A 25230-nucleotide genomic window follows, 5' to 3' on the forward strand; every position below is an offset into this window, starting at 1 on the left:
GCTCCCGCTTGCCACAACTAGAGAAAGCCCGCATGTAGCAACGAAGACCCAACACAGCCATAAATAAATAAATAAATAAATAAATATTTTTAAAAAATAAATAAAACGTACATCAAAGTCTGACGTGCACTGACCTAGCATGATGCTCCTGACCAATCTGCTAAGCTGGGCCCCCAAAAGGCTTTGGGCTGAGACAGCCCTGATGGCCCTGAGGAGAGCTCAGACCTCTGCTTGGCGGCCTACAGCTCTCCCCAGTGGCCCAGCTAACACCTCTGCTCAACAAGAGCCAGAAAGCCAGCCCGCTTTGATTTGTCATCAGGATTCAAGAAATCTGAGTGCAGGGCTCCGTTGTCTTTGTCCCTGTGTTGTCTGAGTGGCTCTCAGGCCACAGCCCTAACTAGCACCAGCTTACCCAGGGAGGCAAACTGCTTGTGGAGGGCCAGGCGGGACTGCACCCTGGTCTTCAGCAGTTTCATGGTGGTCTCCATGTGGCTGGCGCTCAGCGAGTGGTCAGCGATCACAGTGGGCTGTGGAGGACAGCGAGTGGCACACGTTAGTAGCTCCGTATCCCTTCCTCCAGGCACCTCTCTCTCCTAGGACCTGCCTGCCTGTGGCAGCCTGGACCACCCACGTCCTGAGATGCCTTCTGGGGACAGCAGGGTTTTCCTGCTCTGACAGGCCAGAGGTTGAGTCCCAACAGGAATGATACAAGCTGCTGAGATCTTGAGAGGCTGTGGAAAACGAAGGCTTCTGCTAAGGTGCCAGGTCCCCTAGGGTTCATTTCTGGCACCTTTGTACATAAGACCAAGGGGTAGCAGCACCTGGAGCTGCACTGCACACAGGGCAAGGATCCAAGTTACTTTGACCTAGAGGGCTAACAGGCTCATGGCAAAGGCAAAAGGTACCTAAACACTTGTAGGCCTTGGACATTTTAGTATCCCGAGTGGAGGGAAGATAGATCATAGCCCAGAGGGATAGCAGTCTGCTAGTTCAAAGTCCCAAAGCCCTTCTGGAGTCTGTATGGGAGGAGAGGAATAGAGGTCCTCAGACGAGGGGACCAGATCAGTAGACACACCTGGGGCTGCTCTTTGGGGAAGTGGAGGCCACCCAGCTTCTGCACCCACAAATAGGGATGCCCTAAGTCAAGTACGTAGTCCCTCAAAGTCAGGATGCTGCAGAAAAGAACACAGAATGAAATGATTCTATAAGTCATTTCTGCAGTGGTCCCCGGATATATCCCTCCTCCCACCTTCTCATCCCCCCAAAACAGAACGGTCTCACAGGCTCAGCTGCACCCACGGCCAGGCTGCCAGCAAAGCCTCTTAACTTCATCAGTTCCCTACTGTGAATTTCATCTCTCCTAGTCACTTTTCTCTTTTTCCCTTGGCAGCCTTCAACTCATTAGTAAATCTCAATAAAAAGGCAGTGTACTTGATCTCTTCATCAGTCCACCAATTTATAAAATATTTTTAACATTTTAATCCTCAGAGAATTAAAATGTTAAACACATCTATTATCACGTTCCCAGAGTTTTGATCCTTCCACCCTTCCCCACCCTCCATGGCCTCATAAGCAGGAAAAGGCATGTGTTCCCTTCTCTGGACAGAGCACTCCCTCCTGCCCCACCACCTCCCCTGCCCCCTGGGAGGACTCTGGCCCTCACAGGTCTCCAGCTTTGGGTTTGAGCCACAGGAGAAACTCAGAAGCAGAGAGGCTGGGAGAGGAGGAAATGCTGCTGACTCACCCAACTTTATCAAACTGATACTGATTGGCTGGATTTGGAGTTTTCTTTCCATGATCCCCAGGATACAAACAGCTCAGGACTGAGTCAGGAGACAGCAAGTCACTGGAAGAGGGAAAAGACTGCAGTGAGAACTCCGGCCAACCCATTGCTTCCATGCAGACGTGGGCATTTGGCAGTGGTAACGCCACCTCTCACAGATGATCAAAGCCAGACCCTTTATATGCCTGAGGTCATCAGATACTCATAACCCTATGAGGTAGGGAGTATCATCATTTCCATTCTATAGAGGAGAAGATCAAGGCTTTAAAAGATATGGCTTGTCCAAGATCACACTGCTAGTAAGTGCTGGAGCCAGGATTTATTCTATTCCATCAAAGACAGTAATACTCTTAACCATCAATTTTTTAAGAAACCTATCCCTTCAAGAGTTACATGGTGACCAGAGCCTTTTCCTCAGGGGAGCAAAGCCCTGTGACACAACAGGAATAATCAGAATTTTCATAGGAGCAAAACAGATTCCTTCTACCCCAGAGAGATCCAGTGTGAAGCTTTGATATTGTGCTTATCTCACTTTTTACCAAATCTCATGCTATCACAGAAACAGGTCCCCTTTAAAATTCCCGGAAAAAGATATATCACATAGACTGGAGACAAGGTGACCTAGTGCTGTAAAGCAGAGACACGGTGATGCCACAGCCACCTACTCACAATGGTTAAACATGTAATTAAACATGACAATCAGAGAAGAGATGGGGAGAGAATGGAGTAATTTGATCACAAAGGTCAATGAGGCCCATTCTTTCCCTTCACCAACGGGAGCTCCCCTTCGCCTTCCAGGGACAGCATCAGGAGTGACTCAGGTGGAACTGCTGCTCTGAGCCAGCAGGCCTCCAGGAACTTAGCACCGGGAGGGTGGCAGCTTCTGGCTCTGCCCTGCTCTCTCTCCTGACAGTGTCTCCCTGCACCACCACAATCCCCAAGGGTCTCTGTCCCCTTTGCTGCTTCACACAGAGAACCGGCTAGAAAATGAATAATTGTCAGTCTTTTAGCCAATATTTAGTGACTGTTACTAATATACAGAATCAGCCAAAATGAAACAGAACAGCTAAAAATGTACAAGATAAGGATTTTAAATTGATGAAACCTGATGGAAGAATCAAATCTTCTCGACAAAATTTCCATCTGCAATATGTGGCTCAGGACAACTGAATTTGGTAAAAATAATGGCCATTAAAGAGAAGGCTAGGGCTTCCCTGGTGGCGCAGCAGTTGAGAGTCCACCTGCTGATGCAGGGGACGTGGGTTCGTGCCCTGGTCCAGGAGGATCCCACATGCTGCGGAGCGGCTGGGCCCATGGGCCATGGCCGCTGAGCCTGCGTGTCCGGAGCCTGTACTCCGCAACGGGAGAGGCCATAACAGTGAGAGGCCCGAAGGCTATACACTCATAAAAATATGACTATTCAAAAAACTATTCAGTTACTCAAGTCTTTGTTATAAAGTTTTAAAAGAAGAGATTTTTAAAATCTTTGTAAAGTGGAAATGGAAAATAATTGAAAATAATTCAATGCCTTAATGAAAAACTGATTAATGAATTAAAGTGGCCTAATGGAGATCATTCTGGAAAACAATTTCTTGAGGAAAATTCAGCAAGGTTCATACAATTCTGAATAAAATGTTTATAATAAAAACATGAATTTCCTAATGAATTAAGAGATCCTGGCATCAGTTGTCAATGCTGCTAACATCTCAAAAATAGAGACAGCCTGTGCCTCCTGATAAAATCACGCAATGTCTCTGACACAGTGCTGCACACCCACCTCCCCCGCTAAAAATGGAATCTGATCAGGTCTCTAACTCTACCTACAATTTACAGGAAATACAGGGGGAGGGAGCAACACGTTCAATTGTACCGCAGGGATGCAATCATCAAAATGCAGCCTGGGGGAAACCTACAGAGCAAACAACCTACTTTCCTCAACAAATAAAAGATGGCAGGACATTCAGATGGAAAGACACTTGAAAGAAGCTTCATCCAACTGCAACACATGGACCTTAAAAAGATCCAGATTCAAAACCCAAACTGTAAGAACAAAACTAACAAAGAACATTTATGAGAAAATCAGGGAAATCTGAACTCTGGCTAGATAATTGATATTAAGGAATTAGTGTCATACTGTGATTAAATTGAAATTTTTAAAAAGTATCCCTGTTTTAGTTGATAAATAAATAAAACCACACACCATGGTGTCTCCATGGGGCCAAAGCAGCCTTGAGCAAAGGCCTCTAGGCTAGGAGTTTGAAGTCTAGGCCCAGCACTTCCATAATTGGACATATGCCCCTGAACTCAGTTTCTCCATCTGTAAAATAGGGGGATGAGCTAGACAACACCTGAAGGCCCTTAAAGAGCTAATCCTGGCTTCAGGGTGGTGTTTCCTTTTGGGTTTCCTCCCTCTTTGGGGACCAGGGCAATGACAGTAGTGTAGTACCATGGTACAGGCCCGGCTGGCTTTGAATCATCACTCTCCATGCACTACCCGTGACCTTGGGACAGCCTCTTAACTCTGCAGAGCCTCAGTTTCTTCACCTTGTAGAGCTACTGTGAGAGTTAAATCTGATGATGACAAACACAGCTGTCATTTACCAAGTGTTTCACCTATGTTAAGCATTTTATCTGACTCACACAGGCACCCTGGGAGGGGTCTAATTAATGACCAGAGTGAGGAAACAGACTCAGAGGCCAGGTAATCTGGCTAAAGGTGCACACACAGCTGTGAGGGGAGACCCGGCACTCGCAGAGCTCATAGCCAGTCTGCAGTCCTGCCCCTATCACTGTATGTGCAGCGCCCCGCAGGGGAGTGGGCTTCAGTGTACACTGGGGCCAGCCTGCAGCCCCATGACTTAGCAGATAGGACATCTGAGAAGTGAGCAGGCAGAACGATCACGACAAAGAGCTCCACTGTGGCCAGGGCCGTCATGGGGCCCTCGAGCTGCTCACTGGACCAGCACTGCAACTGGGTACTCTGAAGAAGCCAGCCCTGGGCTCCCTCTGCTGGGGTGAGGTGGGAAGAAGGTCAACTCCATCCAGAGTGCTCGGGGTGGTCCAGCAACACTCTCAAGCACAGGGACCAAGGATGTAGCCTGAAGGGGGTGCGGACTCTAAGTGCAGGGTCGAAAACCCAGGGGAAACGCCACCATCAGGCAGGCCTGGAAAGAGTCCCACCCCACCAGACACCAGATCCGCACCTCCCTCACTGATCTTTCTACACTTGACATGAGGACTCACTGGAAGCAGGTGGGGCAGGGTCGGGAGGCGTGCAAGGCCAGGTGAGCCTATTTCAGCCCCAGGCCCTCTCGGTTCTCCTCCCTTCCTCCCGCGCTGGCTGTGGAACAAGCAGCCACGGTCAGGGCCTTTCTGGGGATGCTCCACCTGTGGCCGCCACTACGTGCCTCTGCTCACCCTACTCAAAACCCCCACAGGGACCCGCCAGTCTTCCTCCCGCTGCCCAGGTAAGGACAACCTGGGATTGAGCTGAGCTGCAAAGTGAAATCCCAGCACCTTGGGACAGAAAGAGACAAGAAAAAGAGGCCTAACTTTGTCAACCTGGTAAGGTCTGCCAAATCTCACTTTCACATTCACACTCTTTCCACTGGTATAAAAGGTGGTGCCCTGCCCAGTCAATTTACAACAGGCTGTAGTCACTTCTAGCATCTGCTGTGTAGTGAGAGGACTTCACCAATTCAAGTCAGTAAGTGCTTTCTAAATACCTGTGATGTACCAGGACTTCGGGGCTGTGTGGACGTGACAACAGAAGCCAGTGTGGCCGTGAACTCCACTCAGAGCCAGATGAGGGAGGATCCGAGAGGAGCCCAGCACCGAGGCTCCCACCACACCCCCTTCCCACGCCCCACCCCCCGCAGCACCTGTCCAATACCCTGCACTGATGGGGGTGATCAGTTCTGCGGCGGTTGTCACTTTGGCTTTTACCGTCATGATGTTGAGGTTCATGAGGTAGTAGAAAGTCAGGTGCAGTACACTGTCATCTGGAGGGGAGGAGGAAAAGAAGACATCATTTATGAGTTAAAACACTAGAAGAGCGTCAACAGTATTATAGAAAGGAAAGTCAACAAGACTTTTAAGATCTTTCACTATAAAAACAACTTGATGGCAACTTAACATTGAGTAAAAAAAGAGTCTCTACAAATTCTTTGCTATTCCTCCCTCCAAGACGTGGAGCTTCATTTCCCTCCCTTGAGTGTGGACTGGACTTAGAGACTCTGCTTCTAACTAATACAACATGGAAAGCAAGCGATCAAGGGATCACCAAGTGATCTGGGTTAACATCACTAGTAACAAGACAAAGTGACACCTCCGACCCCTGATAAGACGTGACAGTGAACACTGCCATCTGTGGTATTCCTTCCCCAAAACCCACAACCTCAGTCTAATCAGGAGAAAACAACAGACAAGCCCAAATTGAGAGTCTTTCTACATAATACATAAACCTCATCTTCCAAAGTGTCAAGGTCATGAAAGATAAGCAAAGACTGGAGGAGACTAAGAGGCATGACGACTAAATGCAACATGAGATCCTGGATTGGATCCTGGAAGAGAAAAAGGGCACTGGTGGAAAAATCAGGGGAATGTGAATAAGTTTGGTAGTTAATAGTATTGTACCAATGAAACTGACACTGATTTTGATAACTGTACTGTGGTTAAGTAAGATGTTGATATTGGGGTGAAGAGCAGGTGAGAAATCTTTGTATCATCACTGAAACTCTTCTGAGTCTAAAATTATCTCAGAATTTTTTTTATAAAAAGGCAAAGAGAGGACAAGTGTGTAGAGTGTTTCCATTTATGTAAAAAATAAAAGGTGAAGGGGATAAGTATATACTTGTGTAAAAGCTTCTAAATGCATAGTTTATTTCTTGAAAATACATAGGAAACTGTCACAATGGTTGCCCTTGGAGGTAATGACCAGGACCAGGGTCTGGAAGTCTGGGGTGAGAAGGAAACTTACATCTGACTGCTAACTCTTATCCTGCTGGGATGCTTTACCATGTGCTCCTTTACCCATATGAAGCCAGTTTCAAAACCCATCGTCTCCGCAAAATACGAAGTTCTACTTATATTTATTAAATTAAGCAGGTTGGTCATATTACTCAAAGCCTGCATACTCTTGGCAACTTGTTCTGTGTATCTAACCTGTCAAGTTCAGAAAGAGGTGTAGTTCCATCAAGCATCCCTAATGTGTCTGATGTTTTTGCTATGTTTTCAAAGTTATGGCTTAGGAGGGGGAAAAAAATCAAACTCCATGAAGAACAACAAAGGAAAACAGAAATATGAAACCAGAATCTTTTCCTGGGCGAGGAGGCATCAGCTTGCTGGGCCCCGCAGAGCGGCAGCTGGCTGCACTCCTAGGCGCTATGAGATCCCCCAGACCAAGGGGAGCCAGACCTTTGCACTTCAGGTCCAGCATGACGGACAGCGGGTGCCTCTTCAGCATCTCCTTGCGCTTGTCGTCCAGCTGAACTCCCAGTGTGGGTCGCCGGCGTTTCTGGACAAAGGAAAGGGTGTGGAGCCGGTAAGCACTGCTCACGGGAATCTCCCCCGTCCCCCCCTTCCTGCTGGCCAGGGCCTCACTACTGAGACCCGTGCTTCAGCTCTCCAGCTGCCAGGATCTCAGCCTCCCTTTCTTTCAAACCTCTTTCTTCTGCTTCTAAGGGGGGATGGCACCCACCAACTAGTGGGCCCCTAGGGCAGCCGCTCGGCACTCCCCACACTCTCACCGTGGTCTGCTCCTCCTCAGCATCCGAGTCACTCTCGTCATCTGCAGCGACAGAGAGAAGGCAGCTCGAGGTGAGAAGGCTCCCAATTCTCCTGAGAGCACCTCAACCCAGGGCGCATAATAGGGCCCAGGCTTTTGTAAATGGGTTTCTTTAGAATAAATAATAAATTTGCTGCTTCTTATTCAGTACAGAAAACAGAGTGATGCAAGGAAAAGAAAAATGACCTACAATCCCATCACCCCTGGTTTTTTTCAGTGATTTTTAATGTCATCCTGTGGACCACAAGCTCCTCCATTGGTGGTGGTGGTGGCAGTAATAACAGTAGTATAAACAACAATAACAGAAGCTCATATAATTTGAGGGGTTACTGTGTGCTGAGGACGATGCTAAGGGCTCTGCATGCATGACCTCATTTAATCCACATAGTAATTCTACATGAGGTATTACTATCTTGTTTTGACAGGAGAGTACTGAGGTTCTGAAACGTTAAAGAACTAAGTTAAAGAACTTAGGATCAGTGAGCTAGTGAGAGGCAGGTTGAAATCCAAAGGCAGTGCTTTTCTCTGTCTACCCCGAGCACTAAGACATTAAAGCTAAGCTCCCTGCCACACAGAACCAGTACGGCTAATTACCAAAGGACCAGCACTGGCCCTCGGTGGTGACCTGGGATCTCTGGAACCAGCTACAGTAGACGTGGGGGAGGATCCTGACCACCACTTACCTTGGGAGTCCTCGGGAGGCTTGAACAGAGCCTTGGCCTCATCCACACTGCCTTCAATCGCCACAGACAACGTCTTATCTAGGAGCAAGAAACAGCTTCCTGTGAAAGCTGCTGAGAGATGGAGCTAAACTACACAAGCAGGCCCGCCCTGGGGCTGCACTTCCTCTGCCTCTGTCACACCTTCTTACTGACCGGGGTTGGAGGGCAAAAGTTCCTTCTCCACATGAAGAGGAGCAAAGTGAGAAACCTACGTCTTTTTCCCATCATTTACTGAAAACAAGGAACCCAAAATGCAGATTCCTGGCCAAGCATCACCTGAGACTAGGGGTGAATGCCTCTCTTTTCAGGCTTACACCAAGGCACAGAAATCCAAATCGATGGCCGAAAGCCACACGGCACAATTCTACCAACTGTCTTAAAGGTTCTCATCCAGAACCTGTAACTGTCCACATTCTGGAAACGACAGCTCTCCCCCCCTCAGTTCTTTTTCTCTGTTCTGCACTACACCTATCACCTAGCACCTGCCTGGTACCGGAACGTTTAACTGGGAGGCAGCAGGACAGTGGGTAGGAACCTGGAACCTGCAGTCCAGTCCCGGCCTGAGTCTCTGCTCAACCAACTCCCAAACTTACAACCTGGAAAGTTACGTCACTGCTCTGAGCCTCAGTTTCTGCACCTATGAAACAGGGACTTGACAAATGGTGGCTGCCCAGTTGGGTTAGGAGGACTGAATTTTAACTACAAAATTACTTTTAAAAATTAAGTTTTAATCCTCACAGCAATCCTATAGGAGCAATACTATTACTCTAGCCATTTACAGATGAGAAAATTAAGGCTCAGGGAAGTTAGATACAACAGCCAAGAGGTAAATAAGCTAGGATTCAAGACCAAGTCTATTCAACTTGAGCTTGGTGTCTCAAACACAAAGCTAAGTGGCCTGCTCCCTGCACCAGGCCTGACACCTCAATGAGCAATGCCTGGGCCTGCCTCTGTGCAACTCCGTGGGTCTAGCGCTGAGAGATCAGATAGGCCATCACCCTTCCTTCTCCATTCAAAAGGGTATACAGAGACGCAGATAGTCACAGGAGCCTGAAAGGGTTTGTTCAAGTGCATAAAGAGGGATGACAAACTTCCCCGGAGTGGCAGGCCCCTGAGATATTCCTAAGTGGCTGACCACTGCTTATCTCTGACAACCCTCATGAACCATCACACCTCATCCCAAACAAGCTGGTTGCCCCCTTTAACACTGGCAAATGCTAGACTGTTCTTTTGACTAGTTTATTCCTGGAATTCTACAGTAAAATGAGAATGGAAACAGGCTGGGTTTTAAACACAAAAGAAAAGAAAATTACTCACCCTGTCTAGGGGGCTGGGAGGATTTCATATGAGCTGATGATGAAAACAGGAGGGAGAAGAAAGGGGAGGGAGAGGATCAAAAGGACCAGGAAGACACAAGAAGAGAGACAGTAATGTGTTGATGCTCATGGCTGGGAGGAGAGGCATGCACTGGCGCAATGTGTGTCTGTCTGATGCAGTGGGGTGGGCGTAGGGAAGAAAAATTTAGGTGCTGGGTGAAAGCTTGCAGTAGGGCAAAAAGTAGGATCTCTAAAAGCTTCTCAAAATCCTAGTGGAGTCATGGGCTGCCTTCAAGCTTAATGAGGACACCTCCTCTCCTTCCGTAATTCACTGTTACGACATGCAGCCTGTTCCAGGGCTTGGTGGAAGCCTGAGACAGCTGGCTGGGACCTGTGTTCACCAAACCCTCTCTCTGAAGCGAGCAGGAGGCACTGATCCACCTGCCAAGTGTGCCTTGATGGGGTGAGTGCTTGGGAGGCCAGATAGGCTGCCTGGGCACTGAACACAGTAGCCGACCAGTCAGGCTCATCAAAGATTCAAAGCCATCCATTCTGAAATGCCCATCAGGTTAGTCCAGCCTCAGGCCAGCTGGTCAAAGCAGCCATGCCCGGCAGTGCAGAGGGGAGGCAGCATCTATCACCTGAGGGCTTCTGAGTAAGGCCAGGGAGCTTTCCTCAGCAGGAGGTGCTTCCAAATGACTCAACTGGCCATAGCTGCTGCTCCCACAGCCCCTCCCTGCCCAGCCCCCATACTTACCACAGGCTTGCCCATACGCAGTGGCCTGGACAAAGAGGACATAGAGGGGAGGTGGTAGGTGTCGGGCTGTCTCATACTGCTTGTGAGCTTGGTCGAAGGGCATAAACAGATACTCCTGCACTGGTAGTGAAGCCTGCGAGCAAGGAAGAAGGGATTTTGTTTTTCTTTTATAGGCAGTCCACACAGGAACATGTGGCTTCTTAGTTACTTATTATACAGTTTTTTATTTATGAAAGTGATAGCAGCAAAAAACAGTAAGAAAATGAACTTTAAAAAAAGATACCATTTTGCCTAGCATCAAGAAAACATCAAATACCTAAATGTCAAAAGTGTGTCAACCTCTACATAAACACCTGAGAAATGAAAGATCTAAATGAATGGAGATATATGCCATGTTAATGGCCTCCAAGGCTTAATACTGCCCAGATGTCAATTCTCCCAAAAGTATCTATGGATTCAATGCAATCCAATCTAAGTCCCAGCAGATGAAAATAGACTAGCTGATTCTAAAACTTATATGTAAATAAAAATGGCCAAGAATAACAAAGATAATCCTGAAAAATTAAGTTGGAGGACTTACATTATTGAGCATCAAGACTTCTGATAGAGCTAGAGTAATAAGTCAGTGTGATATTGGTGCACAGACAACTAGATCACGCACACACAAACCCAAACATATACAGATATCTGATTTATGACAAAAAAGGCACTGCAGAACAGTGGGGGAAAGAATGGTCTTTTCAATAAATGAATCAGCTGAATACCTATGTGGGGAAAGAATCTGACCTTCACCTCACACTATATACAAAATTCACTTCCAGGAAGACCATAGATTTGAATGTGGAAGGTTAAACAATAGGGCTCTATAAGAAAATACAAGAATATTTCCATGACCTTGGGACAGAGAAAGGAAAAGACTGATAACTAGATCGTATTAAAATTAAGAACATCTGCTCATTAAAGAATACTATTATGAAAGTGAAAAGGAAAGACACCTGCAGAAGACTCATCTCCAGAAAATATAAAGAATTCCAGGCAACCCAACAGAAAAATGAGCAAAAGACTTTAATAGGCCCTTCACAAATGGGGTACTCCAAAAGCCAATTAGTATATAAAACGTGCTGTGCTCAACGTCACTGGTCCCCAGGGAAATGGAAATTTAAACCATAAAAGATACCCTCCAGAATGGCTATAATCAAGAAAAATGACAACATCAAGGAGGTGGAAAATTAGAACTTTCACATGGTGATGGTGGGAATTTCAAAAATCAGTACAATCACTTTAGAGAATTGTTTCACTGAATACCAAAGCTAAATATACGCATAGCATACTATGATCCAACAATTTCATTCCTGGGTATATATTCAAAAGAAATGTGTACACATGTACACCAAAGGACACGTGTAAGGCTCCTAGTGGCATTATTCACAACAACCCCAAGCTGGAAACACTCCAAATCAAACACTAAACATCAATGAGGATAAATGAACTCCTGGTACTCACAACAACCTAGATAAATCTCACAAACAAACTGTTGAATCAAAGAAGCCAGACACAAAAGAATATGTACTATATCATTCCATCTATATAAGTTAAAAAACAGGCCAGGACTTCCCTGGTGGCGCAGTGGTTAAGAATCCGCCTGCCAATGCAGGGGACATGGATTCGAGTGCTGGTCTGGGAAGGTCCCACATGCCGCAGAGCAACTAAGCCCGTGCGCCTCAACTACTGAGCCTGTGCTCTAGAGCCCATGAGCCACAACTACTGAGCCCGCGTGCCACTACTACTGAAGCCCGTGTGCCTAGAGCCCGTGCTCCACAACAGAGTAGCCCCTGCTCGCTGCAACTAGAGAAAGCCCATGCGCAGCAACGAAGACCCGTAGCAGTCAAAATAAAACAAAACAAACAAACCAACAAAAACAGGCCAAGCTAACCTGTGATGTTAGAAGTCATGATTAATGGTTATGGGGTGGGGGGACAGTGACTGGCAGGGGAATAAAGTAACTTCTGGAAAATTGCTAATGTTGTTGATTTGGGTGCTGATTACACGGATGTGTTCACAAATGTGTACACAGTGAATATCCACTGAACTGTGAGTATGCTTACGAATTGTATGCTTTTCTTTATATAAAATTATTTTTTTAAGTAGTATATGTACATTTTTTTTTAAAGTTGTATTCGAGTTTATAAGGCAAAAATTCTCAGTTCCCAACCACCAAAGGTAACTGTTAATGGTTTGGTGTGAAAACATACTTTTCTAAGCACATACATGACTTACATGTATATACAGCCATTCAAATACTTTGTAAATGAAGGTATACAAATGGGATTATACTACATGTTCTACAACTTGCAGTTTTTGATTTCATAATTTAACAGTTCTATCCAGTTATTCTGTCAGTAACAGGATGCTCCATACTTCCATTATAGGTGTAAGACTGAACCACACAAGAATTTATTTAACCTGTACCCTATTTATTTAACCTGTACCCTATTTAGGAGCATTCAGTGTTTCCAGTTAACAGGAGAAATTTAAGTACAACCAAAATTTTTAGTTTCTCGCGGAGCGTCTAGGCCCGTGAGCCATAGCTGCTGAGCCTGCGCATCCGGAGCCTGTGCTCCGCAATGGGAGAGGCCACAACAGTGAGAGGCCCGCATACCACAAAAAAAAAAAAAAAAAAAAAAAAAAGAATGCTTTTTTGGGGAGGGTGGGAGGGAGGGAGATGCATGAGGGAGGGGATGTGGGAACAGATGTATATGTATGACTGATTCACTTTGTTATAAAGCAGAAACTAATAAAAAAAATAAAAAATAAAAAATAATAAAAAAAAAAAAAAAAAAAAAAATTTTTAGTTTCTGATTTTTGTCCCATATAAAGTGTTACTGAGCCTATTTGTTAACTCTAATTCTATGCCTAGAGTTGAAGAGAAGAAATGTAGATCTTGCCAGATCCTACAAAAGTGAATTTTCAATTTCACTAGGGTCCTTTTACAAAGTTCCTCCATATTAGCCATTTACCCTGCTTTATAAAACTATAAAGATTTAGATCAAATCTGGCTTCACAAAGCAAACAAAAATCAGGTCACCTATATAGAAAGAAATTACATTTTACAGGTAAAGTGGGGACTTTTCCTCCTAAGGTACCTAACGGTTTTCAAATATGAGTAAAGTTCTTTTCAGAGCGAGTAGATTTGCTGAGCAGCTGGCCCCTGAGGTGCAGTCAGGGGGATCTAATAGACACCTGTGGAAGCATGCTTAGATACCCGGGGACTGTGGGCTGGTGGAGATCATGCAAGGTGTAAACTAAACTTACAGTTTGTGAAAGCGTTTTACCCGGAATAGGCTCTGGGTGAAAAGAAAACGCCGAGGTACGTGTGTGTATACGTTCCAGAGCCAATCCTGCCAGCAATTCCTCCACACAGGACACAACCTTATCACACCTGCTGTGGGCATGCAGACGGGACCATCCTTGCACTGTGCTCTAACACTGATTAGGGTAACAGACCGACAAAACCCACAGGGTGATGTGGCTGCTGGTGGTCTCAGGTCAGCAATGTGTCACTGAGTGGTGAAGGCAAAGCAAAAGCCGAGGAGGTGGCCGGGTGCGGGGAGACCCTCACCTGCATGATGCTGTTGAGACGAGGCTGGAGGCTACTCAGGTACTCCTTCTTTACTTCAATCTCCTTAAGGATCTTCTCCTTGTTGGACAGGCACTCTCGGTACTTCTCCGCCAGCCTGTTGGGGGAAGACAGAGCACTGTCGTCTGATGCTCTCCAGGGACACCCCAACACACCTGTTCACTATCAGACTCTACCTAATGACAGCAGTCACGATTATCTGCTAATGTTTACCTAGCACTTACTATGTGCCAGGCACTTTGGAAAATGGTTTACAAGCATTATGGCATTTAATCCTTATAAAAACCCTGGAAGATAGGGACTTTTTTTATCCCCGAAGGAGGAAACGAAGGCTCAGGGAGGTAGATAACTTGCCCAAGGTCATCCAGTAAGAGCAAGCACAGAGCTGGGCTCTGAACCCATGCCTGTCTGCTCCAGAGGCTGTGCCCATGACCACTGGTATCACCTACTGCTCCATTTCTTGCCTCAGAGGCTAGACCCAGAACTTTCATAAATATATGGACTCAGCAGCTATAGGACACAAATGAGGCCCATGGACCTGAGTGGGGCAGAGTGGGGATAGACTCCAGACCAGAGCCACAGGAATGGAACACTTATGGCTTAGCCAAGGGCAACTGACGTACTGGACAGGGGTGTGACAAGCCAGCCCCATCTGCTAAAAAACTGACACCAAGTCCCTAAGATCCAGACTCAGTACTTATTAAATTCGTTATGTAGACCAAAGGCACAAAATATACTCAACAACAGAAAAAGGCAAGGAATTAAAAACAGCAGCTTCTCTGACAGAAAACAGAACAAATGTGCCAACCAAAAGCCCTGGAACTCATGTACAAACATGAAAGGGAAAAAGGTCACCATGATGGAAGGGATGCAACCATAAAAAGTTCAGGATGAAAAAAATATACATACCATATTCTAAGGAAGATCTAGATTAAATTACACAGTATAGACATTCTACTTACGGTTAATAAATAAAAGCTCTTTATTAGTACAAAAAGTTTTATATGTAAAGGTGTGCCTCAAAGCATTATTTATGATACCAAAACAATGCAAACAACCTAAAAGTCCAATTCAATATGGGAACAATTATGTGATTTACAATTTACCCTGGAATGTTGTACAACCTTCTAAAATAATGTTTACAAAGCTTTGCAATACCACACAAATATGCTTACAGGTGGGGGAAAAGGCAAAAAAAAAAAAATCAGATTAATAATACAAAAGGTATTTAGGTCTTAGGCATTAAAATTTTAAAGGAAAGGTTACTCTTTCTCATAACGGCGTTAAGCGATTCCAACCCCACTTATGATACAGTTGGTCAAGTGTGAACTGCTAAGTGTGAATTAATCACAAAACAGGATTTGGTCTTAGAGACTATTCTGCTGGTTCCACAGTACTTTGCTATCTGATCCTGGGTCAGGACAAAGCACTGTCCCTCATGGATAAAGGTCCGTGTCTGCACAGGTGAACAAGGTCAGGAAGGAGGAAACGCTACCTTTTCCGCTGCTCCAGCTCCCAGTCCAAACGTGCAAGGGTTTGCTGGTGAGGGTCTCCCATGGTGACTTCCACCTTGCTGATATCTGGAGGAGCCTCCTTATAAAACTCCTCTAAGCTGACCAGATCGATTTCTTCGTGCTTTGATCTGCAGTCAAAAACTCAATGTCAGGGCTTCCCTGGTGGTGCAGTGGTTGAGAGTCCGCCTGCCAATGCAGGGGACACGGGTTTGTGCCCCGGTCCGGGAAGATCCCACATGCCGCGGAGCGGCTAGGCCCGTGAGCCATGGCCGCTGAGCCTGTGCATCCGGAGCCTGTGCTCCACAACGGGAGAGGCCACAACAGTGAGAGGTCCACGTACCGCAAAAAAACCCCAAAAAAACCCCTCAATGTCAAGCTGCTGCCCTCAGAAACCCAAACTGTGGCTTAAACAGGCCCAGAGTTCCACCCCATGTACGTCAACTCAGCCCTGGTCTACAGCTACCCAGGAACCTAGAATCCAGTCTTCTCAGCAAATGCTCATTAGCAGGTGTTTCAATGTGAAGAGAGGTAGTTGGTGACATGCCACAGGATCCTTATCCATGTTGCCCAAGCTTATATCCATGGTTTAGCTGAAGACCTAAAAATACACTTATGAAATTTACAGACCTCTCCAAGCTGTGCAAGAGAGCTAAGAGCTTGAAGAATCAAATAAAAACACCATGGTCTAGGTCTAGACTGTCAGGTTGAAACCAAGAAATGCCATTTAACAGGAATAAACAGAAGAGTCTACACTTAAGTTCAAACTATTAGCTGCCTAAATATAGCATGGGGAAGATCCAACATAGTATGACCAGATGTGAAAAGATCTAGAGGCTCTGTTGATGTACAGTGACACACAATAACTGAGATGGGGATTTTTATCTCATTTTTCAAATGAGATAGAGGCTTCCATCAGTAAGCAGCTTGCCCAACGTCACACAGCTAGGGCGAGGCAGAGCTGGGATTTGAACCCAGGCTGTCTGATTCCAGGGCCCCTGATCCTTCCACATGGCCACCTGCCTCGCTACAGGGTTTGCTGGCTTTCATCTGAACAATGGTTTCAGGTGGAGCATCCTATCTTTCTTCTTTTTAAATAGTACTATTTTTGAAACTTCTTGTAAGTCTTAAACTGAGAGTTTATTTCCTCCATGAACCCTTCTCCCAGGTTCCCCCAATGATAATATCTTATCTAAGCATAATACATTGTCAAAACTAGGAAACTGACAATTGTACAGTACTATTAACTCAGGTACCTGATGTGGATTTCACTTCTATTAGTATTTAAATATTATTATGTGGATGGACTCGTGAAGCAGATAAAGATGCCTCTCAAAAATCAGCATACACCAGACCCAATGCCTAACGTGGTCCCCCTCATCCCAAGTTTATTACAAATGAAACCTGACTCCTTTCAGTTTACACAAATAGATCTGACGAGGCAAGAACACGTTCCCTTCTCTTATTTTATCTATTCCTTCCTCTTTCACATCTCTCAGCTTGGATGTGCCAAGGGGCATCACAGTTTAAGGACACTGACAAACCGTAGTTTGTTCACCTAAAGGCAGATAGGCAGCAAGAAGTTCAGGTTCCTAATAATGAAATCCATTTGCAAAAATGAATGCTGGAACTTTAGAGAAGAAAGCTGGGCCAAAAGGTTAAAAAGATGTAACTGGAAGTGAGCTGCTCCCATACAGGGTGCTCAGGAATCAAACTGGTAACGCAAAGGCTCTGCCTGCTGGGGAGAGACAACTGTTTTTCACCAGGTTCAGAGCGCAAAACTCAAAAGGGTCAGACAGGCTTCTGAGGTTCTTTGTGCAGCCTGGAACTACTGCTTCCAATTCTCCCACTCAAAGTGATCTATTCACCCTTCCCCCCAGATCCTGTAGTCTCCAAGTGCATCTGACTTCTTTTTAAAGAAACTGGCTCACACTGAGCTATGTAGGAAAAAGCAGTTACCAACAGACCATCTTGCCAAAGCCCTGTGCTCCAAAACTCACTTAAACTCCAGACATTTGGTGATCTCCTTCTGCAGGTGCATCACCTCATACAACAGGTTCTGGAGCTGCAGGTGATAGGCGTCCACTTTCTGCTTGGCCTGAAAGGAGGACAAGGTCAGAGGTGAGTGGGGCAAGTTGGGGTGGGGTGGGGCAAAGCAGAGCAGCAGCAAACTCAGAAAAGGGGTAAAGGAGATTAAAGAGGGGATGAGAAGGAAGAAGAGGAGGGTTAAATCTCTCAGCTCCTACCTCATGGGTCTGATCTCTTCCTTTCTTCAACCTGATGTGGGCTAATCGGTTAAGCTTTTTTAGAGTCATGAAATGCACACAGCTCTGGATCTTCCGATTTTCGATCTCAACTGCCTGCAGGCCAAAAAAACTGGTAAAGACCTTGACAACAGGAGCTGGCTCAGCTTCCTTCAGCCCCTCACTGCTCATCCTCATCCAGAGCTAAAAACAGACACTGGAAGGAGCTCAGAACCATAAGAAGTGTCAGGGGGAAATGGAAGAACGACTGTATAAGGGAATGCTTAAGGTTCCCAGGCATAAAAAACTAATTTCTGCTTGGACCAAAGTAACAGGAATCAAAGATGGAGCAAAGGCAGCCAATGCAAACAATAGCTGTTTCTACACAATGTACACAGAGATCCTAACAACGGCAACATCATGCCATACAACTTGACCTCTGTAAACAACATTACAGAATAATTTAAATGAAAATAGCAGAATTACAGCTGTAAAACTTGACTACAGTAAAATAGATAGAATGTAATAATCTTAACAATATTGGCCAGTATAAGCACAAATAAGTGAGATTCCTGGATAAATATGGATTGTTTTGTTTTGAACTTACCCATTCAGTTTTCAGTCACACTGTTTTGCTTCTCTACCCTGAAACCTTTTTTTTCATTTCATATTAATACTTTAATTTTTGGCCTCTATGATTTATTTGTACATATCTAGCCTTATAATAGCAATGGTGATTGACACGTACCATAATTTCTCCATGCCCAGCACTTAATAAATATCATTTGGACAAATTATCAAATTACAGTTATGGAAAAAATTAATTATCCTGTACTTTCATGACTGTAATTGATGACTGGGTGGTGATGTTACAATAAATTAATAGGCAGGTCTTGAGCCCTCAGGCTCTAACCCCCTGATGATGGCAGGATATAAGACCAATACAAAGAAGGGCTCTGATAGGTGCGAAACAGGTCCATCCATGCAGACCCACCAGGTCCGTGTCCTCCCAGCCCCACTCCTTACCACATCCTTGCCTCCCCTGCTCTTCAGGTCCTGGATCTCGGCCATGAGCCTCTGCAACTCCTGGCACGTGTACTTGTACAGCTCATAGTCTCTGCCAGGGTCCCGCAGGTCCACCTCAGCCTCCTCGCTGTAGTATTTACCTTCCTGTGGAGGCAAGGATACAGGCCTTGGGTGGAGAGTAAAAGTCTCTCTGTTGGAACAGGGACACTTGGCTGAGATAAGTAACAATGAAGCCCCAAATCAGGTCTCTAAAGGATCTGGTCTGTAAATCAAATGTTTTTCTTCTTTTCAAAATGGAAAAGAATTCCTCTTTTCCTCTTTCTGATTATAAAGTAATGCATGCTTGGTGTCAGAGATTCAGAACATAGTGAGGAGTATCAAAAACAAAATGAAAACTTGCCTATAATCTCACCTCCCAGCCTGAAGTAACTCCATTGTTAGTATTGTGGATAAATACATTAAAAAAAAATGGGATTATATTGTTCATGCTATTTAGTGCAATTTCCCATCACAATAAATATAAATCTCCATCAAAATGGCTACATATAGATGAACCAGAATTCATTTAACCAAATTTCTACTGATGGGTGTTTAGATGGTCAAATCAAGCTTTAGCAGAAACTAAAATATCCTAATTGGTCTCCCAGACTTTGGAATAAACAAACACATCTCTTTAAGAGAGAGTCAGTTACAATTAAAAATATTGTATTGCATATTTGAAAGTTGCTAAGAGAGTGGATCTTAAAAGTTCTCATCACAAGAAAAGAATTTTTGTAACAACTATGTAACGCGTCGAATGTTAACTAGACTTATTTCGGTGATCATTTCACAAAATAAACAAATATCAATCATTATGTTGTACGCCTGAAATTAATATAATGTTATATACCAATTATACCTCAATTTAATTTTTTAAAAAAAGAGTCAGAATCAATACCTCCCAAAGGATAAGGTTCTTCGTTAATTTTAATTTCCTAAATCTGAGGAAAGCATCATCTTCCATTTAAATTGAAGCTGGTATGTTTCTCTATTCTAGTTAAAAAACAAACAAAAACCACAACCAACCAAAAAATCAACACAGTTGGGGCTTCCCTGGTGGCGCAGTGGTTGAGAGTCCGCCTGCCGATGCAGGGGACACGGGTTCGTGCCCCGGGCCGGGAAGATCCCATATGCCGCGGAGCGGCTGGGCCTGTGAGCCATAGCCGCTGAGCCTGCACGTCTGGAGCCTGTGCTCCGCAACGGGAGAGGCAACAACAGTGAGAGGCCCGCGTACCGCAAAAAAAAAAAAAAAAAAAAAAAATCAACACAGTTAAGTCATACAACCTATGGACTGGGAGAAAATATTTGCAAACGATGCGACCAACAAGGGCTTAATTTCCAAAATATACAAACAGCTCATACAACTCAATAACAAGAAACCAAACAACCCAATCAAAAAGTGGGCAGAACAGTAAATAGACATTTCTCCAAAGAAGACATACATATGGCCAAGAAGCACATGAAAAGATGCTCCACATTGCTAATTATTAGAGAAATGCAAATCAAAACTACAATGAGGTACCACCTCACGCCAGTCAGAATGGCCTTCATTAAAGTCTACAAATAAATGCTGGAGAGGGAGTGAAGAAAAGGGAACCTTCCTACACTGTTGGTGGGAATGTAAACTGGTGCACACTATGTAAAACAGTATGGAGGTTCCTCAAAAAACTAAATATAGAGTTGCCATATGATCCAGCAATCCCATTCCTGGGCATATCCGGACAAAACTCTAATTAGGAAAGATACATGCACCTCAACATTCATAGAAGCACTATTCACAATAGCCAAGACATAGAAGCAACTTAACTGTCCATCGACAGATGAATGGATAAAGAAGATGTGGTGTATATATAGACAATGGAATACCACTCAGCCATAAGAAAGAATGAAATAATACCATTTGCAGCAACATGGATGGACCTAGAGATTAGGTACGAAGTGAAGTCAGTCATAAAGAGAAAGACAAATATCATATGATACCACTTACATGTGGAATCTAAAATATGACACAAATGAACTTACTTACAAAACAGGTTCACAGACACAGAGAACAGATTTGTGGTTGCCAAGAGGAAGGATGGATTGGGAGTTTGGGATCAGCAGATGCAAACTATTATATATAGAATGAATAAACAACAAGGTTCTACTGCATTGCACAAGGAGGAAGAGTTTATTATATTATTATATTATATATATATATATCATATTATTATATTCAAGATTCTGTAATAAACCATAATGGAGAAGAAAAAAATAGTTAAGTCATAAATTAGCTTGACAGATTCAAGGACAGAGTAACAGCAAAAGAAGAACCTGCTGACTACGAGAGCACTCAGGCCTCAGAAGACGTTCTTTAGCTACATGGTTCTGGTACTGTCTCAGTAGCAGACCAGGGATGTCACATCTCCGAAGCCTTAGTGGCTTGCTGCGGATGGACTGCCTTCTTCTGACCATCAGGAAAGCTGGAGACACACACCATACTAGAATGCATTCTCTGTTCAGGCACTAATCGTGTCTAACACAGGCTTGTTGGTTCTTGGGATGCTGCAGCTAAATCTGATGTGGATACTCAGGTCTTGAAGAGCCAAGGGAATTCCAAGCACCTGGTCAAACAGAGGCCACCTGGGAGGTTGTGCCTATGACCCTCGGTTGCTGCAAACCCACAACCAGGTGCTTGGCCACGAGCTGCAATTTCTCAGCAGCACAGCAGCCCTGGCTGATCTCACCTGTTCAGTTTCCGAACGATTACGCTTCCCTTCAGATGGAGCTCCGTCACTTCGGATCACTTTGGGCTTTCGTTTTTTGCTCGATTCCGATGACATGGTTGTTTGGTGAAGTCAGGAGGAAACAGCAGAGACCTGTTAAGAGGAGAAAGCTTCTGAGCTTTTCCAGAGTTGGAACTGGAGATTTTCCTGGAGTCAGAATACTGAAGTCTAACTAGCAGTTGTGCCCGCTTACACTCTTGGTAACTCAAGAAAAGTCATCAATCCTCCAAAGCCTCAATTTAATCCTCTGTAAAAAGCAGAATCATCCCTCAGCCTGTTCAAAATGAACTCATCTTCCCCAACTCCACCTCCTTTAAAGGCACCACCACAACTCCACTGACCAAACTCCTCAGCCAGGCACATAACCCCATTCTCAACACTACTGATTGATCATTGTGTGCTGACCTTCATCTAAGCACTTTAAGGGTATGTTCTCATTTGGTTCTTATAACAAGGATCCTCTCAGATATGAACAAGCACCATTTTACAGGTGAGAACACTGAGGGTCAGGAAGGTGAATGACTTGTCCAAGGTCACACAGCTAGTGTGCTAAAGCTAGGGTCCAACTCATGCCACAGCAGTGCTCCTGACAACTATATTACTGTATCTTGTAGTGTTGCCACCATGTCATCTGATGATGCCATCAACTCCCTGGTTGACTCGAAAATTTAAAAGAACAGAACAGGGACTTCCCTGGTGGCGCAGTGGTTAAGAATCCGCCTGCCAGTGCAGGGGACACGGGTTTGAGCCCTGGTCTGGGAAGATCCCACATGCCGCGCAGCAACTAAGCCCATGTGCCACAGCTACTGAGCCTGAGCTGTAGAGCCCGCGAGCCACAACTACTGAGCCCACGCGCCTACAGCCCATACTCCACAACAGGAGAAGCCACGAAGAGTAGCCCCTGCTCACTGCAACTAGAGAAAACCCGCGCACAGCAACGAAGACCCAACGCAGCCAAGAAAATAATAAAAATAAAATAGAAAATAAAAAATTTAAAAGAACAGAACATACATTCATGGGCCTCTAGCGTCACAAAGCATCCTCCCTCTGCTACCTCTACTGACTGTCACCAGCAGCCCCTGAGGTGGGCGGCACTAACCCCCCTACCCCAGTGAATCTGTCACCAACACTTATTGAGGGAGCCAATACCTCAACAGAGTCGAGTCAGAGAAACCCTGGGCTGGAGTCTCCAGTTCTCTATTCCATGGCTATGAGTCCTGCGACAAGTCACTTCACTTTTCTCTGCATCTACTTCCTCCCAGATCAAATGAAAATAGCCATCCCTACCTCAGAGGTGGCTGTGGACATTAATGCAGGAGGCACTCCACTGGGGCAGGCGATGAAGATGATCTGAGAGCAGGGCTTTAGATGGTACACAAGTGGTTAATAATGTTAAAAACCTACGGAGAAAGTTAATCCCTTTCAATTCTTTTTAGAAACTTCTGATTGCTTCAAGGAGAACGTGTCATTTTCCTAGTTAGTCTTTAACATCTATGAATGACAACGTCCTTTTGTTAACAAAAGGACTCTATCTCAGATCCTTAGACAATGAAATCTAGCCACAATTATTAACGATAACCTTTACATATTAAATACATTAATTTTTATCACTACCTTCTGCCTAGGACAAGTGAGAAAAGTTTTCTATTTATAGTAAAGATTTAAATTTTTCTTTTAAAGTAAATTTAAATTTTAAAAGTGACTCAATTAAAAGCCTTTAGTAAACAATCGTGCAAGATAAGTTGATTTTTCACAGAGGGACCCGAAAAGCGTTAAGTGTGGGAAATCCTGACTTTGGCAAGACAGTAGACAGTGCCTGGCACACACAATCGCATAATAAATGTGACCACCGTGGTGGTCGTTATCTAGAAGCTGCCCTGTAAGGCCTGACGATGCTGCAGCCACCATTTTCCACAGGAGGAAACTGAGAGTGCGGCGCCGAGCGGCCGGGGTCCCCGGAGAATGAGGACGGAGAACCCGAGTCAGACCCCAGCCCGGAGACGCCCTCGGGAGGTCCGCACACCAGTCCCAGCGCGCCCAGCCCCACCCCGGTCCTCTCCTCACCACACTGCACCCCGACCTGTAACAGCCAACGAGCCACTCCCCGCGGCTCGCGCACCATAGAGAAGCGGAAGGAAGGAACGGCCGGCCGGAAGTGAGGCGCGGAGGCCGGAAGCGGAGCACGAAGGGTCCCGACGCAGCCACCAAGCGGTGCGGGCGGCTGCTGGGCTGCGAGGGGACAAGGAGATGGTGGCACCTGGGTTGTCTGGGCGGGTCCCAGCCGGCCAACAGCCTCACGCTGCCCTCTGAAACCAGGAAACCGAAGTTGCAAGGGCAAAGACTATGTGCCTCGTTCATTCTTTCCCCAGCGCCTAAAGCAATGCGCAACTAGTAGGTGCTCAGCCAAGTATTTGTTGAATGAATTTGTCGAGAGCCCAAGATAACGCAAGAATGTCGTAGTGCCATGATTTGGACACTTGTGAATTTGCTTCCATAACCTGGATTCTTAACCACTATCATACTCACCCGAACATCCCACTCTAGCGAGAGCAGCAACTCAAGGTGGGCATTAATCCCATCTTACCCCGCCTCTTCCCCCACCCCTAAGTTCATCCCCATTTTAGGCCCGATTTGCCCTAGGGCAGAGTCACAAATCTAATGCAGCATTTGACAGCTTCAAGTAGTTTCTATCCCTGGTACGAATCGTACTGATGAGGTTCAGTGAATCCTACTCATCTGAAGGTAGAAACACTGATGTCCTGAATCCCTGGTTATGCAGTGTATTTCCTTCTGGTAGAAGAAGGCCCTCCCCAAAAGTAGCTCAGGGAACGCAATAACCTCCAGTGGGGTAGATCAGCCAGGTGGACCTGCGAAGCTGGCCCTGCCTGGGGCACCTGCCCAATTTCCTTGCAGATGAAGAAAAGACACCATGGTTATAGTAAATATTTAACTGGTTCCATCAGTGACTCCAGCACCAGTTTTCCTGAAACGGAGGCAGAATCAAGCTACTCAGAAGTTCATGAGGTGTGGGGGGTCACTGAGGAGGTCCCCAAAGTCACTGACCCCACTCAACACACCTGATGGCCCAGTGGAATGAGGGTTGGGCTGAGAGAATGTGAAGAGGGAGAAAAGGAATACGGGGTGAGGGAAATACGGGACCTAGCACGTAGCTCTGCCTGCAGGGCAGTAGGGAGGGCAGAAGACACTACCTGCACAGAAGGGCTGGAACAACTTGTTCAAGTTCTCAACCTCATTATGTGGGAAGAAAGAGATGCACCTCTCTCCAACCGTCTTGTATTAGGAACCCCTCCCCAAGTGGTCTTCTCTCATCTCTGTTCTATCTTCCCAATTCTGTATTCCAAATTCTTCAATTCAAACCCGAGTTCTGAGTTCTAAGTTCTACCTTCTGGGTTCCTGTTCCATTCTGTTTCCCTCCCCCAGGCCCTTCCCAGCTCCCATCCCTTTTCCCAGCCTTTCTGGGTGGAATATGTGGATGTCCTGCTGACTTAGCTAACTTGAGGGTTTTCCCTTTTGCTTCTTGAGGCAGTTCTAGGCTTTTCTCCAGCAGAAGGGACTTGGCTCAGACTGTCCAGCAAGTGGGTGGCCCACTAGAGACCAGGGAATTCCTGAGAGCCTGGCCTGGTCT

At 45.5% G+C, this 25230-nt stretch overlaps 1 protein-coding gene across 2 annotated transcripts in view; it reads right to left on the bottom strand.

The window, feature by feature from the left end:
• THOC5 (THO complex subunit 5) overlaps nt 1-21641 on the bottom strand; it is a gene marked incomplete at its 5' end in the record, with an annotated part of 29836 nt that extends 8195 nt beyond the window's left edge. Inside the window, 15 exons of one of the 2 annotated variants that reach the window (XM_079717419.1) lie at nt 413-527; nt 1076-1172; nt 1745-1846; nt 5676-5784; nt 7199-7298; nt 7531-7571; nt 8252-8329; nt 9608-9640; nt 10364-10496; nt 13983-14097; nt 15496-15642; nt 17512-17609; nt 17758-17871; nt 18781-18924; nt 21546-21641. In XM_079717419.1, coding sequence (XP_079573545.1) covers nt 413-527; nt 1076-1172; nt 1745-1846; nt 5676-5784; nt 7199-7298; nt 7531-7571; nt 8252-8329; nt 9608-9640; nt 10364-10496; nt 13983-14097; nt 15496-15642; nt 17512-17609; nt 17758-17871; nt 18781-18924; nt 21546-21641 — 1522 coding nt within the window. The remainder of the gene's footprint in view (nt 1-412; nt 528-1075; nt 1173-1744; nt 1847-5675; nt 5785-7198; nt 7299-7530; nt 7572-8251; nt 8330-9607; nt 9641-10363; nt 10497-13982; nt 14098-15495; nt 15643-17511; nt 17610-17757; nt 17872-18780; nt 18925-21545) is intronic. The other variant, XM_079717420.1, reaches the window with a different exon arrangement.
• Nucleotides 21642-25230: the final 3589 nt, after the last annotated feature.

This window comes from Hyperoodon ampullatus, assembly GCF_949752795.1.
Source record: "Hyperoodon ampullatus genome assembly, chromosome: 13".
NCBI lineage: Eukaryota > Metazoa > Chordata > Mammalia > Artiodactyla > Ziphiidae > Hyperoodon > Hyperoodon ampullatus.